Raw genomic sequence first — 16,433 nt, 5'->3', positions numbered from 1 at the left:
TATTCTACTAATACTAAATAGAATATTCATAAATGTGTTAAATGGTTGCAGAAATAGCAAGACTCTGTTGTTTTTGCATGGTTTCTATTATTAGAGCTGAGGACTTAATTTAAAAATACACCTCTTGTATATAGTTTATCCTTTGACATTTCAGGCTTCATGATTGCTCATCTCTGAATCATGAATGTTCCGTATAGTGTTTGTCAGAGAAGTAACTATAGCCTAAGAGTGCATCTGTTATATAGGTAGTTTGCTGTCAAGTTAATGCACCTGATCAATAAAACAGTTGCAAGAGTGATTATTGAAATAATTCTTTTGTGGGGTGGATAAGTCCTAAAAAAACCGAGCAGCTGAAATGGAATCCCCCCCCTTTTTTTTTACCATATGGCAATAGCATTATGTTTTCAGTACACAAGTACTGGAGCCTAAAACTGGACTATTGGAAAATATGCCTATGGCTTTGTGAAATTTCTCCGTTCAATAGGAATGCATCTGTTAAAAAAAAAAAAATAGTCCACTGGGATTTACAGTTTTCTTACAAAATGTTGAGCTGATCTCCTCCAGCAAGGGCAATAGATTTTGGTAGATTATAAGTCATTACTAAAAATAGATATAGACTCGCTTCAGACATTGGCCTATGCTGTTCAAATGAGGCCATATGTTATCAGGAAAGAGGCTGTGTGCTTAAAATGTATTGGGAATTTGTCTCCAGTTTCTGAAGGTTAATTACTATTAAAAACAGCCAGCCATGTAATCAGTGAAAATCTGGACAATGGCAATTTTATTTTTTTATTTTGGAATTTGTGATTAAGCTTGGTGGGTTTAATTTTTTTTATAAAGAGGATTTTGAAACCTAAGGATTCATGGGTAGTATGTGAAAAAGCAAAAATTGCAAAATTTTTGTTGCATTTCTAGGCATGGTATAAGCAAAAAACATGGTGTGACCTAGTTTTGTTGTAATTTGGGATAGGAAAACCGGTAGATCAGAAGAAACCTATACTTGACTTAAATACAGTCTTAAAGATCTAAATATATTTTATAATCTAGTTATACTGCACAGAGAAGTGGAAGTTCTTGTATTATCTTGCATGCAGTTCTCTGGTAAAAGTACTATCATTAATGAGACTTTTTAGTTCATGCTGTATAGCCAGAAGTCTTGAAATAATTTTTCAGACTGGAAGTGTATAAAAGGCTCGTGTAGAAGACCAAATTTAACCTTGGAAACCATTAGCACTAGCACTGTCACTGCAGCAAGCTCTGACTTCCTGTTTAATTCATTCTGTACTGTGACAACGTAGCTACACTGTGACAGAATAAGACGGTGTCCTTACTCCTGTAGTTAAGGCCTCAAATCTATGAATGTCAGAGATGGAAATTTTCTGTTGGTGTACTGGCACACCATTTTTGGGTTGCTACTCTTGGGGCTATGGTCTGTATCTTGACACATGCTTTTCTTATATTGTATTGTGGTCAAAAATAATTTGTGGCAGTAAGTTGTTATCTGTTTACTTAAGCAGTAAGCAGAAGGCCATGGCAAGACCAAATCTGATGTTTTCTTGTGCCTAGCAAAAGAAAGGTATTTTAATGAAATGGTTTCCAGTTTGTCACTGCTTGAATTCTGTGATGAGCAAGACAAGAGCAGGACTTCAAAAGAAGAACCTAGCACTCAAGCAAATCCTCTTATGAATTTTAAAATAATCTTGGACATTTGCCTTCTCTAGTATAAAATCCATAATGCTTTTTTTCTTTGCACAAATAACTAAAAAATAAATGAGTTGGCCCACATTGTTCAAGTAAGCATGCAAGGTATATGCAATTCAAAACAAAATGTGCAATATGAAGTGTGCTTGCAAAGGCCCTAAATACATCAAATCAGGGCTGTCTCTGGACCTATAATTGCCAGAATCTTCTTGGGCCCATGTTTAGTATCACTACACACAAACTATCTTGGCAGCTATAACAAAATGGCTTAAATAGATGGCAGTGTTACTTGATCGTGACTAACCCATTCACTGGGTGACCTCTTGCTATTTTAACATATCCATACACAAGTCGCTTCCTAATATAAGTCGGCTCTTCTATAAAGAGGGGTTTTGCAGTGTTTATATAAATATAATAAGTGCAGAATCTCTTTTTAGTCTCATCTGAATGCCTTTTGAAATACAGAATCCATATCCTTGAGGGATTTTCTCTTATAGCGAAAGATCCTCTGTTAGAAGTACAGAGCTGGCTTTCTTTCTGAAGGATGTTGGCTTTAATGTTTATGTAGATATTTTACAGGAGCGTAGTTTAATTATATATATTCACCTATGCTGCAGTTCATCATGACATTATGTATAATCTAGGGTACTGTAAACAGAAGGATGGTAACTGGCTGTTAGCATGCACTCTGGATAATAGTCCAGTGGTCAGAGTGTTAGAGTCGGGTCTCTTAATTATAAGCACATAGGCCTAAATTCTTCTGTCACAAATTAGGAATAAGGATTTGATGCTTTAAGGGCACTTGAGAACAAATCAAATTCTACCCACCTTGAACAGTATAGCAGTACATAAGGACCAAGTGCTTGACTGTTGATATTAATGTGATGCCAAAATGTATGTCCGGTGACATAATCCAGTCCTGCCCCTAGTAACAGCTGTTGGCACTGCTGCATCACTGTTTTCCTGGATGGGATGCTGCATTGCTGTATGAGAGTTCCCGTACTGTGCTGCTGGGGAGGGGATCGGAACACAACCAGTTCCACAATGCAGCATTTTTGAACTTAGGAGGGATTCCTGGAAGTGTGAAAGCTCATACAGTGTATGCAACTAATTATGATTCTTGGGGATATCCCTGGTTGGATATCGAGGATATCCCTAGTGCCATCTTATTAGGGTAGGACGCCATTATGTCTGCAGCAGTGTAAAGCAACGTTTGGTCTGCTTCAACTGAAGCAGACCTATAGACCCGGGTTGCAAATAAATGTGCTCAGACACTTTAAAGCAGATATGCAGGTTATTTCTCAGCTGTAGCCAGTACCAATTCTGCCCTAATGAATAGATATGCAGGCCGGGGGGCGGGGGAGGGCGGGTAGCAGCTGGACGTGGATGGGCTGGCTTTCCTGCTTGTCTGTCTGCCCACATGGTGGTGGTTAAAGGTCTGTAAAATAGTGTGAATTGTCCTTCTGTGGTTTCTCAACCAAAAAATACAACACAGAGCAATATGAGCTGTGCTTGTGGCTCACTGTTATCTTAGTTCTGGTCTCTAAAGACACAAAGGGAGAAGAAAGCTGCACACAGAGCCAGTGTAACCTGCAGTGCAGTTTGAATCCAGAAATGCAGCACGGAGCAATGGAGTGAGTGCATGTGGCTCACTCTCCCTTTTGCCAGTAGTCTTTTAAAGTATAAAGGGTATGCATGCATTTGACATGCCAGTGCATAGTATTTCTGGCCTGGTAGAATGGGAGATTACTTGTGGCAATGGGAGATTACTTACGTTGTTAGGCCTGCTTCAAATGCTGGAGCTTGGTCTTGCAAAAACACAGTGGTGGATAATAGACAGAAAGGTAAGTGATCGCTCCGTATTTGTTTGTAAGCATGCTGTAAAAGCAAAAACATCATTATGGTTGTAGAAATAATGTCCTGGCTAGAATAATGTTGACTAGATTCTGTAATATGACCTGCTTGTAATTTTCAAAATACAATGCAGCTGTCAATGCAATATACTTTTACTGAGAAAATGTATGCAAAGCACTTTGAACATTTGAAAATGCTAGATAAACTATGTGAGAAAGCAGGATATTCTTAATAATATAATACTACATGCCATCTCTTTGCGATATTTCCTTTTTTAAGAAAGGCACACAAGATCATACCATTTAGCAGAAAATGGAGGCTGAGTGATTCAGCTAAAGATTAATTTAATTTTCACATTGATTTAAAAACTTTTTAAAATCCTGTGAGTGTAGTGTTAGCTTATTATTCATTGAAGAATAATAAGTTATTTTTAAATAGAACTTTATCTTGTACAATAAGGCAACTATTTGGACATCTGCGGAGAAAGTTGGCAATGATGCGTTATTTTTGTGGATGTTCCACTGAACTAAGTGGAGCTTATTTCTGAGTATAAGATTGCACTCCTGGTGTCTTATTGTCTTTTAAAGATCTCATTGTCTTATTTTCCATTGTGTCACTGTTTGAAGTCAGCAGTATAATAGACTTGGTCATAGCAACTGCTTTTTGCTGATGCTCTGCCCTCATGTTTACAAAGATTTTCTTCTGTGTACTTCTTCATAAAAGTGGGACACCTTTCCTGTTTAGCAATAAAGAAAGTTAAGGTTGAGATAGGAAGATATATTATTGATGATGAAAAGAATGCAATTCTATATGCTTAGCTTACATTAGAGCAGATTATGAAATATCTTGAATCTATTAACTGAAAATACATCTGTTAAACATACTCACAGACTTCTTGCTGTTAAGACATTTCAAACAAAAGTTCAGATTCTGATCTTTTCCCTGGGTAACTCCACTAAAATCTGTAGGGCTGCTTTCACACAAGTGGTTTCTCAATAGCTAGCAAAGTGTTGATGGTTTTCTCCTGCTGTGGCTATATGATAAAATCTCATAATTTGAATCAAGAGTTGTGAAAACAGATTTAGAATTTTTATCTCATTTGTTCTTAATTTTCCTATCCTTGAATCACTTCCTGGCACCAGGGTTTTCAAGTGGCCTTTATAAGGAAGTTTTGGAATGATTCTCATATTCATGTAAATAAACCAGTTACTCTGATGGACAGCAAGGAGCTAGAAGGACAACAGGGGACAGCATTTGTTTTCTGCACTTCCCAAACAGGCCCAAATTGGATTCAGTGCATTAAAAAACAAAAAAAGAAACCACAACTGGCTATACATGTGCAAGATTTACCTAGAACCAGTCTGGGAGAACGTGTACAAGTCACTCCAACTCATAAAACTCAAAAGTTGTTCAGCAAGAGTTAGACGGTTTTTGCTTAAGCAATAAAGGCTTTTGCAATATTTCCCCTCCCTCTTCTTTAATATAGCCAAAACTTCAGTGCATTTAAGAACCTCTATTTAAAATCATGTCATTGAAAGAGCTGTAGAAGGAAGGTAGAACATAATGGTAAAGACAATGTACCAACCATGGCGAGAGGGGCTGAAGCAGTCTTTCTGCTCTGTAAAACGAAATATTTATATTCCTTTTGCTCCTCTCCTTTGCCTGCATTTTTCAGAGTGGTAGACATGAGTGAGGAAGAACCACTTATCTAGGATACCTCTTAGGTGATAAGGATTATTTAAATAATAGTTTTTAGATATGTTTCAGAAACCCAAGACTTGTTTTTAAATTCAGGTGTGTTTATATGTACAGGAGCAGTGCATAAAATATGATGAGTTAACATATGCTTATTCTTTAAACAATGCTTCAATTAAATTGCTTACATCATCAGCAAACATGGTTACTGAAGCCTTAATCTTCAAAGAACTCTCACTTTAAAAGACACACCACAGCCTTTGCTACAAGCAAGTTTGTCACACCCAGACAGGCTTTTGATTCTACAGTGTTTGGCATTCATGTTGGCAATTTATGGATTAGATTGCCTCACCCTGGGAAACACAATATAGAAACATTCAGCAGTAACTATCAGGTGATATGGGTGCAAACTGTGACACATCGTGACCCTTACTCTGTGTGTATGCATGTTCTACCTAGTAAGAGTAGAATGAAATCGTACAAGCATAGGGACGCCATATGGTGCAAGAGGTTACACAAAAAGTAGATGTCATAATTTTATGTTCTTTTTGCACCACTGAATTTTTATACAACTGCAGAACCTAGTGCCACTGCTTGAATTACAGGGGTCCAGAATCCTTACCATATGTGACATCTTAAGAGTGACTATTTTCAAAAACTTTTGGAGGCGTTATTTGTCTATTTGGCTAAAAGTGGAGCCTGTGGATTTCATTAAGGGCCACCCAACCCTCCCATCAAATGAGCACTGGAAGGGATCTCCCATTTTAAGTATTGCTGTGCTTGTGGAACACAGATGATGACAGGTTTAGTTTTGGAAGTGCAAGCACTCTGCCTGAATCCAGAACAAGATTTCACTGCCTGCTGCAGGAAAAATTGCTGAAGTTCTAAAGTTGTGTTTGCACCAAAGCTTCTTGAAAGCAGAGATGTGCCATAATTATTTGTGACTCTTATTTCTAATATGTTCAAGAGTATCACAATGCATGCTCTGTATGCGGCAAACCTCAGGAGTATGCAGTCTTTAATAGTGCTTTCAGGTTTTTTCTCTTTTAAAGAGAGCCTTTCTGTTATCTGAAGTATGATTCAAGCTGGTGTGTGTGTGTGTGTGTGTGTGTGTGTGTATGCACATGCGTGCGCACATCCACAGAATTTTAAAATGGAAATTATGGATTGGTACCAGTGTGTGGAGCAAGAACTCCTGCAAATTTGGCTCAGTTGTGCAATCTCTGCATTAAAATATGTCCCCTTGTCCTTTTGGAGGCTGATAAGCAATGGCACATGTTTCAAAATGATTTCAACCTTGAGGAAAGACACCAACCATTTTTTTCTCTTTCAAATGAAGTTATAGCACAGTGCAGAATATTAACTGACATCCTTTAGTGTATATTAAGCAAATATCTGATGATTACTACCATCAGTGTTTAGTTTTACAAAAATCTTTTTTAAACCGTGAGGTTTAATTAATTACTTAGAAGTGTCTTGCATCTTGACTAAATGTACAAAATGCATGATGATACTGGTATGTCTCTGAGAAACAGCTGCTATTTCCTTATCGGTTGACAGCCTTCTATTCTTTAGTGGTAGAAAGCAGTTATTTAGTAATGTAATCTTTATTAGTCAGGCTCTTATTAGCACAATTACTTGCTTGTTCTTTGTAGACTTTCCAATTCAGTATCCTTTGAACCACCTGTTAAAGTAAAACTACAGATACATTATAGCAAACTGCGGTAAATAAACACAAGTGCTCATGCTTTATTGTGCTGCTGGTCATCTGTTTACTTATTTATTATGCCCATATAGTCATCAGACTTGATTAATTCATTCATATAGGTATTTTGAGGTTAGCACAGTGATTTGATGTGGTGTCCAATGGGATATTGGCGGAGGGCAATGGCCATTGTTTTCATTCCCCCCAATAGAGCCAATTTGTGTTTATTTTAAAGGGAAGCTATGCAACCACTCCTCATATTTGACAAACATTGCATCTGTTTTTGTACTTCCCCATCCACACCAGAATACAAACAACCCCAGAAGAAATTGTCCTTTGGCTGGAGAAAACTGGCTCAATTTCCAGGGGACCTGGGCAAGAGCACACTGTTCCTATTATATAGAAAAAGAAGTAAGAGCCATGTTGTATGGTAGTCCTCTTGTACTGTACCACTTCAGAATGAACACGCGAAGCTCTGCATTGGCATATTAAGCCCTATCTACTCCAGCTAGCAGCAGCTCTCCTAGGGTTAAAAAAATTGGTGCCCTACCCCTGAGCACCCCTCCCGCAATGAAGCAAACATTTTCTTCACAGAGATAAATGGATTTTGTTTTTGAGTGTTAAAACGTGAGACAGAAAGTAGAATTGCAACTGACTTGCACATCTCCTTTTAACTGCATATTGCAGTGGGGGAAACCACTCCCAAAATGAAAACCTACTTCTGTTTAAGAGTTGGGGTTGATTCTTTGTTTCTTCTTTGTACCCTTAGTGGTTGATTTTTTTAGTTATTATTATTCCTTACTTGTACCTCTAGTGAAACTGCTTGATAGCCTGTTAACATGATTAAGCATGGTTTTGCCAAAGCACAAATCATTTTCTGAGCTAGGCATGGGACAAGTGGAAGTGTGGACAAGGCTTTAGGCTCCTAGTTGCATGCTTATCAGATGTCTTCAGACATACTCCTTCTTAACTAGCAGAAAGCATGACCACCCACTCTGCATATGGATGGACCCATCCTTTGCAAATGTGAAGCAACTTTTCTTGAATTGGGTAGCAGGGACATACTGTATTCTATTTCTTCTTGGCCATAATGCATGTTTTATTTCAGAACTGTGCATATAGCAGCTTAATACATTTTTCCTATAAAGCTATCCTGGCTTAAATTTCAAGATATTGATTAAATATGAAGAATCCTCCTGGAAAGATGTGAAGTGATCCGTCTATACAGAATGTTAAGAAAGTGTTTTGGAAGAATACCAGTAACTATAGACATGTCAGCCTCCCTTTGACAAGAAAAGAAAATAGGTTGAGATCTTCCTAGAGGTGGGAGGTGGCAGAATAGTTCAGAATATGATGAGATTATGTGCTTTAAATTAAATAAGAATGAACAGTGTGAAGTCAAAAGTCTGTAAAAATAGACATTAGTTCCTGTAAGTCATGTAGAGGGAACCTGCACAGCACCTATCTTCTTACCCAGTCATTGTATCCATATGTAAGTTAGGTTTGGTGAAAGGCTGCTGAGTTCATCTCATAGGAATTTCTTGTATCTCATAAGAATGGTCAGACTCTCATTGGTTTTTAAGTATATGTCTGCTGAAACAGGATGTAAGAGATGCTCACTTGTCAAAGCTATGCTTTCCTGGATCTCCCTGTGTTTTTTACACAGTGACTTGAATGTCTTCATAACTTTTCTTGATACATGAATGCAGATACTGTTGCAAGATGTGGCAGGTCTCAAACTGGCATCACACCTACTTGATGCTCACAACTCATTAATTATGACAACTGGATGACTAATTCCAAAGAGCTTCAAACTTTTCCTTAATGTTCTGTTCTAATGTTTGATGTTCAAAATTAAATAGGTATTTTTTTGCTCAATCGCGTGAGTTTTGGCTGGTGCAGAAACTTGCAAGTGCTGTCAGTTTGAATAGTATTGTCAGTACCCTGCTTATATTAAATGGGAGGATAATGTCTGTCTCAGCCATGAGCTCTGCTGACCCATAGCAGAACCCATGAGTGCTCCACCGTACTTAGCATATATGATAAGAGTACGGTAAGTAGCGTTCTAACTAAAATGGAAAATGAGCATTTTAAAAATGTTCTTAAAAATTATGCATTGCCTTGGAACATGGACCATTCTTTTATAGTCTCTCTTTGTTGTTTTGTGAGATAACTTGTTGCCCCCCCCTTTTTTTTTTTTTACCATGGGTGAACTAAGGTTATCTTTCCTGGTTGAGAAGATGGAACCAGTGTAGGCTCCTCCATTTGAGTGACAGGTATTAGGGACCAATAGAGCTCTCCTCTGTTTTTCACAAGTTTTTGACTTCTTTCTGTTTCTTCTTTCTGACTTTAGAACATGCTGATCACAATCTAGTCAAAGTCCAAAATTGTACACTAAGCCACATTACCTTCTCTAATGGGAATATAAGCGTTGATGTTCCATTGGCTGGCTTTCCAGCTATGAATTCACTTTTAAGTATGAACATATCTAAAGGAAATGACCTCCTTCTAGGTCTGTTAGGATCCTGTAATGCTAAAAATATGTTTAGCTCTATTCACCATTGGACTTTCCCAAAACTTTCCTTATATGCAATTGCAGTATATTGTCCCTTGTGCATGTTTCTTCTATGGCTTTAAAAAAAAACTTTGGCATCATTGAACTTGCCCATAAAGGGCCCAGTGATTAACTTGCAAAACACAAGTTAATCTCTCTAGATAACCTGAAATATTGTATTACTTCTGGAAGTTTTTTCGATGAGACGAGAGCAAAAGAATGTGTGTATAAAATAAGATAAATTCTTATTACTTAAGGTAAGCTATTTCAATCTGGGGTTTCAGCCTGCTTTGGGACTGGAAACAGCCATTATCACTTTTGTGGATTATTTACATCAGAAGGTGGACTGTGTTCCTGTTGGTTTCTCTGGACTTTTCAGTCACAATCAGTACCATTGACCAAGGGGGTAGGGCTTGGGTGCACTGTTAAGTAGGCTCTGCTTATTCCTTCTGAGGCAAGGCTCAGAAAATGATGCTGGGGCAGCTACTGTTCCTCCCTGTGGCGAGTTGCCTGCAGGGTTCTTTCCTTGTTCTGCTTAAGCATCTACATAAAAGCTCTGGGTGAACGGACACAGTTGAAGCTGAAGCTTGAAATCTCCAAGTTTGAGATCTGGGCTATATAGTCATCAGTGTGCAGATACATAAACCTTTCTCATTTTCATCTGATCCTAGGGAGACATTAAGGAAATAAGGTGGTAAAAAATTGAGAAGGATATACATTTTAAACTCAAAAACTGTGTATACCAGCAAAGCTCAGCATCAACAAGGTCTGTTGCTTCAAGCATTGACTTAACAATTTACTTTTCACCTTTTCCCTTGTTGGGGAGTAAAGCAAATTCTGATGGAGAATTGTATTTTAAAAATATAATTCTACTATTGGATTGCCATGCTTTTATTACTTACCTGGCCTCTTGAAAATGGGTGTAAGAGATGAGCTGGTATTTAACTTGGCATTTCTCTACTGATTTTGGAAAATTACAGCTTGACCTCAAGGTTAGGGAGCAAAGAACTGCAAGCAGGGCTCGTGTGCATAGTTAAACAAAGCCTTGTTGCTAATCCCATGTCCAGAGTAAGTTCACAATACTTTCCTATAGGGCAGAAACATTTTTTATTTTATTTTTTTAGGTAGGTGAGTTTAAGTAGACTACCTGGGACTAATGTTATACCCATTAAAACAACAATGAGAAATTTGCAATATAAAACAGTGGGCACATCTTAGCAGGCATGCCAACTCGGGGGGGGGGGTCTTCACCCCTCCGAATATTTGTTGGATATTGTTGAGGGGGTCTGGTGCATGTCGCATGCATGTGACGTATGTCATGTATGCTGCACTTTGCAGCATCAGCGGGTGGCTCCTCCAGAGTGCTCTACCTCCTCCAGATGACACAACGTTGAACTTTCTGTTTAGTTGGGTATTTGTTGTTTCGGTCAAGAGTGAACTATGAAAGTACGTGCTAAGTGATGGTTTTGGCTATTGTATGTGAGAAATACTTGGGAGGTGTGTTACAGATGACAACATGGTAATGCCTTCACTGCAAGTCATTGTGCCTCAGTTAAATATCTATGTACCGTAAATTCCAATGTTGGTCTCACTACACTGAATGGAATTTCAATGTATGCAGTGTACTCTTGTTATCTGTAACACTGGGTAATGTGGAATACCAATATTTGAATTCCAAGACTTGCAGTTTTTATTGAACTACTGATAACTGTATAGCACAGAGCAAATGACATGTACTGCACTGCTGCATTTCAAGTAAACAGATGAGCTCTTTGGGCTTTAAATGCTAAGAGGATGGTTTTGAGATCATGGTCATAAAAGGTTGTTTGTAATATTTAAAGATGCTTCAGATTTAAAAAGAATTATTTATACCTTTGTATAACACAGGGGTGGGAATACAAGCCTCAATATATCCTATCAGTAGAGTAAAAAAATAAAAGAAAAAGATAAGAAATGTAGGAGAGTAAAAATTCAGCTCAGTAAGGATGTTTCCTACTTGGACTATTTCACCACTTCGTTTATATCAATATGAGTGTTTAGAAATGTATATCTAGTTATGTTTTACTCTAATTGAATAAGAACTAAATATAATTGTTTTAAGAAACTGCTTTTACTGAGGCTTGAAGTCTGTGGTTTTAAATCAGCATTTGACGTGTCAAGCTGATGAAATTTGGCAAGCATGGCCTTGCATCAGACAGGGTTATATTTTTAATATTTTGTTTATTATTCGCATATTGTGATTCTACTTTCCAAACAGGACTGGTGGTAGCTCTTGACTGTCTTAAATTTGCTTCAATATATTTTGGATATTTAAACTGCATTTCCATCCTGAATGTGCTTAAGGTAGTTTACAACAACCTAACAAAACACACAGCAAAAAATCAATGCAAAATATCAATATAATTACATACAGTGACAGCAAAACTATCCATGTTGCGACTTGAGAACTAAAATATATTCTAAAATAAGTAAGTGTTCAGTTGACAGCTAACACCATATGATGTAGCCTTGGAGGCCTCCCAAAAAAAGTATTCCAGAGCTGCCATGCTACACTGGAAAATCTCCATTTTGAGTACACGTATCTAATTATCCATGGAAAGGTAGCCTATTGGAGATCCCTAAAAGTTGTGGGATTTTATATGAGAGAAAGTGTTGTCTAAAACACACAACATATTTAAGGTCATCATTTAGTGACAGTGAATTCTGAAATGCTTTTCACTAGGTCTTGTTTTGCCTTAAATACTGAAAAAAAATCTTTTTGGATTTTTTTAAAATACGCGGTTGTTTTGAACTGCATTATTTGTAGAACTGATTTTGCCTTACTTATTGTGTATTTGATATGATTGCATTGATCAAAATGCTGTTCACTTGTTTTTAATGCTTCTTTATTGTGAGCCATTTTGAGCTCAACTTTGTTGCAAAAGTGGCATGCAAATATTAAATCAAACTAAATTGCGTTAAAGCAATTTTTATGCCACATAAGAAAAATATTTACTCAAATGATGCAGACATTATGTATTCTGTACAGTATCTCGTTTCTTGGTAGGAGTACCTCTGAATTAGGTTCAGATAACCTTGACTTCCTAACTTGAAGTAACAGTACTTTTGTTTCAAAATTATTGTGCTCCAAGGGACTGATCCGGTGTATACCCACTTAACTTCAGTAAATGCTGCAGCCTCCAGTGCTTACAAACTGTTCCCCAAACCATTAATAGTTTGCTTTACTCTAATCAATATAAGCTGATTCGGAGTATTTTATTAAATTGCTGCTTTAAAAAAATCTGATTTGAAAAGGTTTCTGGGTAGTTCTTAGTAGCATTCTCTTTAAACTGGTATTTGTGTTTTACTTGCAGGATCGCACGAGAACTTTTGACATGCATTCACTGGAGAACTCGCTAATTGACATAATGAGAGCTGAAAGTGATTCACTGAAAGGTAAACTTGGATTACTCTTTTCCTGCAATAAATAATTAGGCTGACATACTTGCACAAAGTATGAAGTTCAAGTATTTATAGAATAGCTAAAGCAGTTACTTCCCCCTCGTATTTGTTAGTTTGTCCAGACTCTGGACCTCCTTTTTCTTTTGCTTCAAGTGGAAGCAGTCAGTAAAACATTTGTGTGTGCTTAATGGCCTCCTTGGCATAATACCTCTTAAAAACACAGGCCATGTTTTCCAACATTGCTTTCTGAAGTGGCTTCAGATTAGTAACACTTTTAAAATGTGATTTAAAATTGAAGGCTTATCTGAAGATATGTAAAATGCACCTACCCTGTTGGCCTATTTTCCTCAGTATGATATTTTACAGTCTTGGACAATCCTATTATACCATAGATATAATGTACAAGAGTCCTTTGAATATTAGGGGTTTTGTTGGAGTACAAGGTAACCAACTGACCTAGCCCTAGAGCTGTGTGTGTACTGTCTGTCTGGTAAGCTGGTGGAAAAAGTGAGCTAAGCATATAAGTTATAGAAGTGATGAATTTTGGTTTGGATGAAGATGCCACTCAGTGTTGTTTCATTGTGGTTCCTCTATATTGTGATACACCTACAAAACAAGATGGTGCAGAATTTGCCCCTGAATTGAAGTTTAAGGTCCATTTAACTTGGGACAGGCCAAATGCACTGGTTCCACTCCATAATTAACTTCTTTTCAATGACTCTTGGAATTATGGGAAAGGTAGTTCCCATGTTCCATCTCTGCTCCTAGGCCTGGTGATATGGTAGCCTCTTTGACCGTGGTAGCTATATTTCCCATTACATGGATTGGCTCAAGTGTTCCTAGGAACAACCCAAGAGCAGGCTGAGGCCCCAACAATGGGGAACTATACTACTAGTAATTAGGGATATAGAAGTGGCCTGACTCCCCATTGTTCAGACTTGGAGCTGATTCGAAATCTTTTAAACTCTGGCATATGTGATGACAAAATTATCTGTTGTCATTGAGCATTTTGTGTTCCTGCAGACTCCAGTTAATCTGTGCATTATGCAGAATGGATGATACTCCTAGTCCAAATTCACTGCTGAAATCTTGTAAATTCTGACAATGACACTTTGACATTGAAAACTTTGTCAGAAACATCTTAGTGGGTACACATACTGCCTACTCTGGATGTAGAGAATAAATTAATAAATGTCTGCTGCCTGACAAAATGAACAATGCTTTTATCAACTGAAAATGGTACAGCTTGAGGAATTGATGAGGTCACATAAATAACCATTCTTCTGTTCTGAAAATGATTTGAATCAAAACATACCTGAAATATATTAACGTACAACCTCCTAGAAGCAGCATGTTAAGCAATACATTTGTCTTGTTTAGGGTCAGTGCTTAAGCAATAATCTTAACTTACATGTCTCGGGGTTTTATGTGTCAGACTCCCTTATTTATCTACTTTGTCCAAGGCTTTTGCTTTAGTTCATCACTGGCCTTGGCATGGCTAGAGCAGATTTATGGCCTTCCTGGAAAGTAAATTTCTTCTATTGTCTAGGTTTCTGGTAGTAATGGAATTAACTTACCCTTTAATAGTTCTTCTTGTCACAAAGAATCCCAAAATGCTTGACACAGTGGCTACCCAGAGTTGCTTCTACCCACTTCTGGGGTGAAAGCAGTAGCTACCACTGTCACCAAACCTAAATACTATTCAGGGTGGAGAATAAATTATCCAGGTGAAACATATGGGGGACCTGAGCAGCAGGTATGGTCTTTCCTCAAAGAGAAGAGAGCCAAATCCAGTTTCATTTAGCTTCCTGCGCCATGGCCTTAAACTATGTGAAATAGAATCTTAATATATAACCATGTTGCCTCATGTGCAAGTACAAAAATGTCCTATCTTTGTAATTAATTTCCTTGCAGGCTTATACTGATATCAAGTATATAACTTACATTATGCTGGGTGGAACCAGCTTATAGAAAACGCAATTTAGCAAGTGGTGTGGTGTAACTAGGCAACTCCCATGCCTTGAACAGTAGCAACGAACATGCATTATTGTTTGATTTCAGTTACATAATACTGCTGTTGGGTTTCAGAGACTTTCCAAGTACTATATCTTCTGTACCTTGCTTCTTGGGAGGAGTACCTCTGAATTTGGTTCAGATAACTTTCGCTTCCTCATTTGAGTATCCACAGCTGGCTAATGGCCTGGTTTGCAAATAACACTAAGCCAAACCATGAATGTGTGATCCTGTGACTACTTGTAGCAAAAATTGCATCTGCTTCATACCTCCCCTGCTCCTCCTGCTTCCAGGGGCAGCCCAAAGCATTTTGGTGATTGAGACTAAATGCCCTGCTGCCGCCCCCTTGGTGGGATGTAGGAAGGGATTTCCCCCCTTGCTGAGACTCCCTGCCCTGCAGTGAACTTTTCCGCGGCCCTCCTTCTGCCCCCAGGGGCAGAGCGAGACCAGCAGCAAAGCAGAGTGGTGGAACGCCCCACTCTCGCCGAAACTAGGTGAGAGTGGGGCGTTCCAGTGGTGGCAGAAGTAGTGGGGTAGGCTGGGTGCTGCCTCTTGCATTTCTGCCACCTGAGGCAGCTGCTTCACCCTGCCTCATTTGTGTGCCTGCTTTGCCTGCTGCCACACTGCCTGGAGCTTAACCATGGTTTGGCTTAGCATTACATCTGAACCTGGGCTTGTGATTTGTCTTGCTCCAGACAAACCATAAGCTGTAGCTAATGGTTTGTTTGGGTGTGTGGGGGGGATGGGACTTACAGCTCATGGTTTGTCTGGGGAACGCAAACCACCATGAGCCCTGATTTGGATGTGATGCCATGCCAGACCATGGCTTTGCTCCAGGAAGCATGGCAGTAGGATGACCAGTGGAGTGAAGTTGCTGCCATCTTTGCTGTGAATACATATATGCTTACACATTCGTCTTTAGCCATGGGTTGGCTTAGCATTACATGCAAACTGTGTCAGTGTCTTACTTAACTGAGTCTGTGGTCACCTTGTCATAGCAATCAGAACTGCTTGGTCTGGGAAATATTCTGTGTACTTTTAGGTGCTTCATCCTGATAAGAACTGCAGAAAAGGGACATGGTTTCCTTTCATAAATAAGTAATCTAGGTTAATTGGCTTCCAAATAGACATAATCTAAAATAGAATTGCTGTCAAGGTTCTTAACTTTCCATGTATGCATTTTAGCTATTTAATGTGAAATATTTATTATAGTTCAGTTGTGCTATTTTGTCATTGCACGCTTTTAAGAGGCTATTTACTGTAACTCTTCATAGGTTGTTTTTTTTAATAAGCATCCCAAAAAGATGTAAGATGTGACTCTGTAAAGCTATTCATCAACTCATTACTGGGTAAATGGGGATATAAATATTTCTGTATACTACAAGTTATTTTTCAAGGTGGCATTTCCTTTCAAATGTGAGATAATTGGCAGAAGCCTTTGTTGCTTGTGAAGTTTTAAAATTAGGCTCA

The 16,433-nt window shown here is 38.2% G+C and overlaps 1 protein-coding gene and 1 long non-coding RNA gene across 3 annotated transcripts in view; both read left to right on the top strand.

Moving 5' to 3' along the window:
* CPEB4 (cytoplasmic polyadenylation element binding protein 4) overlaps positions 1-16,433 on the top strand; it is a 52,584-nt gene that overhangs the window by 2,953 nt on the left and 33,198 nt on the right. For both annotated transcript variants that reach the window (XM_083430797.1, XM_083430796.1), the window contains one exon: positions 12,863-12,944. In XM_083430797.1, coding sequence (XP_083286923.1) covers positions 12,863-12,944 — 82 coding nt within the window. The remainder of the gene's footprint in view (positions 1-12,862; positions 12,945-16,433) is intronic.
* LOC310673119 lies at positions 4-11,454 on the top strand. Its single transcript, XR_014508871.1, has 2 exons — positions 4-9,231; positions 9,272-11,454. It is a non-coding gene; the product is annotated as an uncharacterized lncRNA (long non-coding RNA).

Source organism: Podarcis tiliguerta, assembly GCF_965153285.1.
Source record: "Podarcis tiliguerta genome assembly, chromosome: 2".
Taxonomy (NCBI): Eukaryota; Metazoa; Chordata; class Lepidosauria; order Squamata; family Lacertidae; genus Podarcis; species Podarcis tiliguerta.
This window is presented reverse-complemented; position numbering and strand designations above follow the sequence as displayed.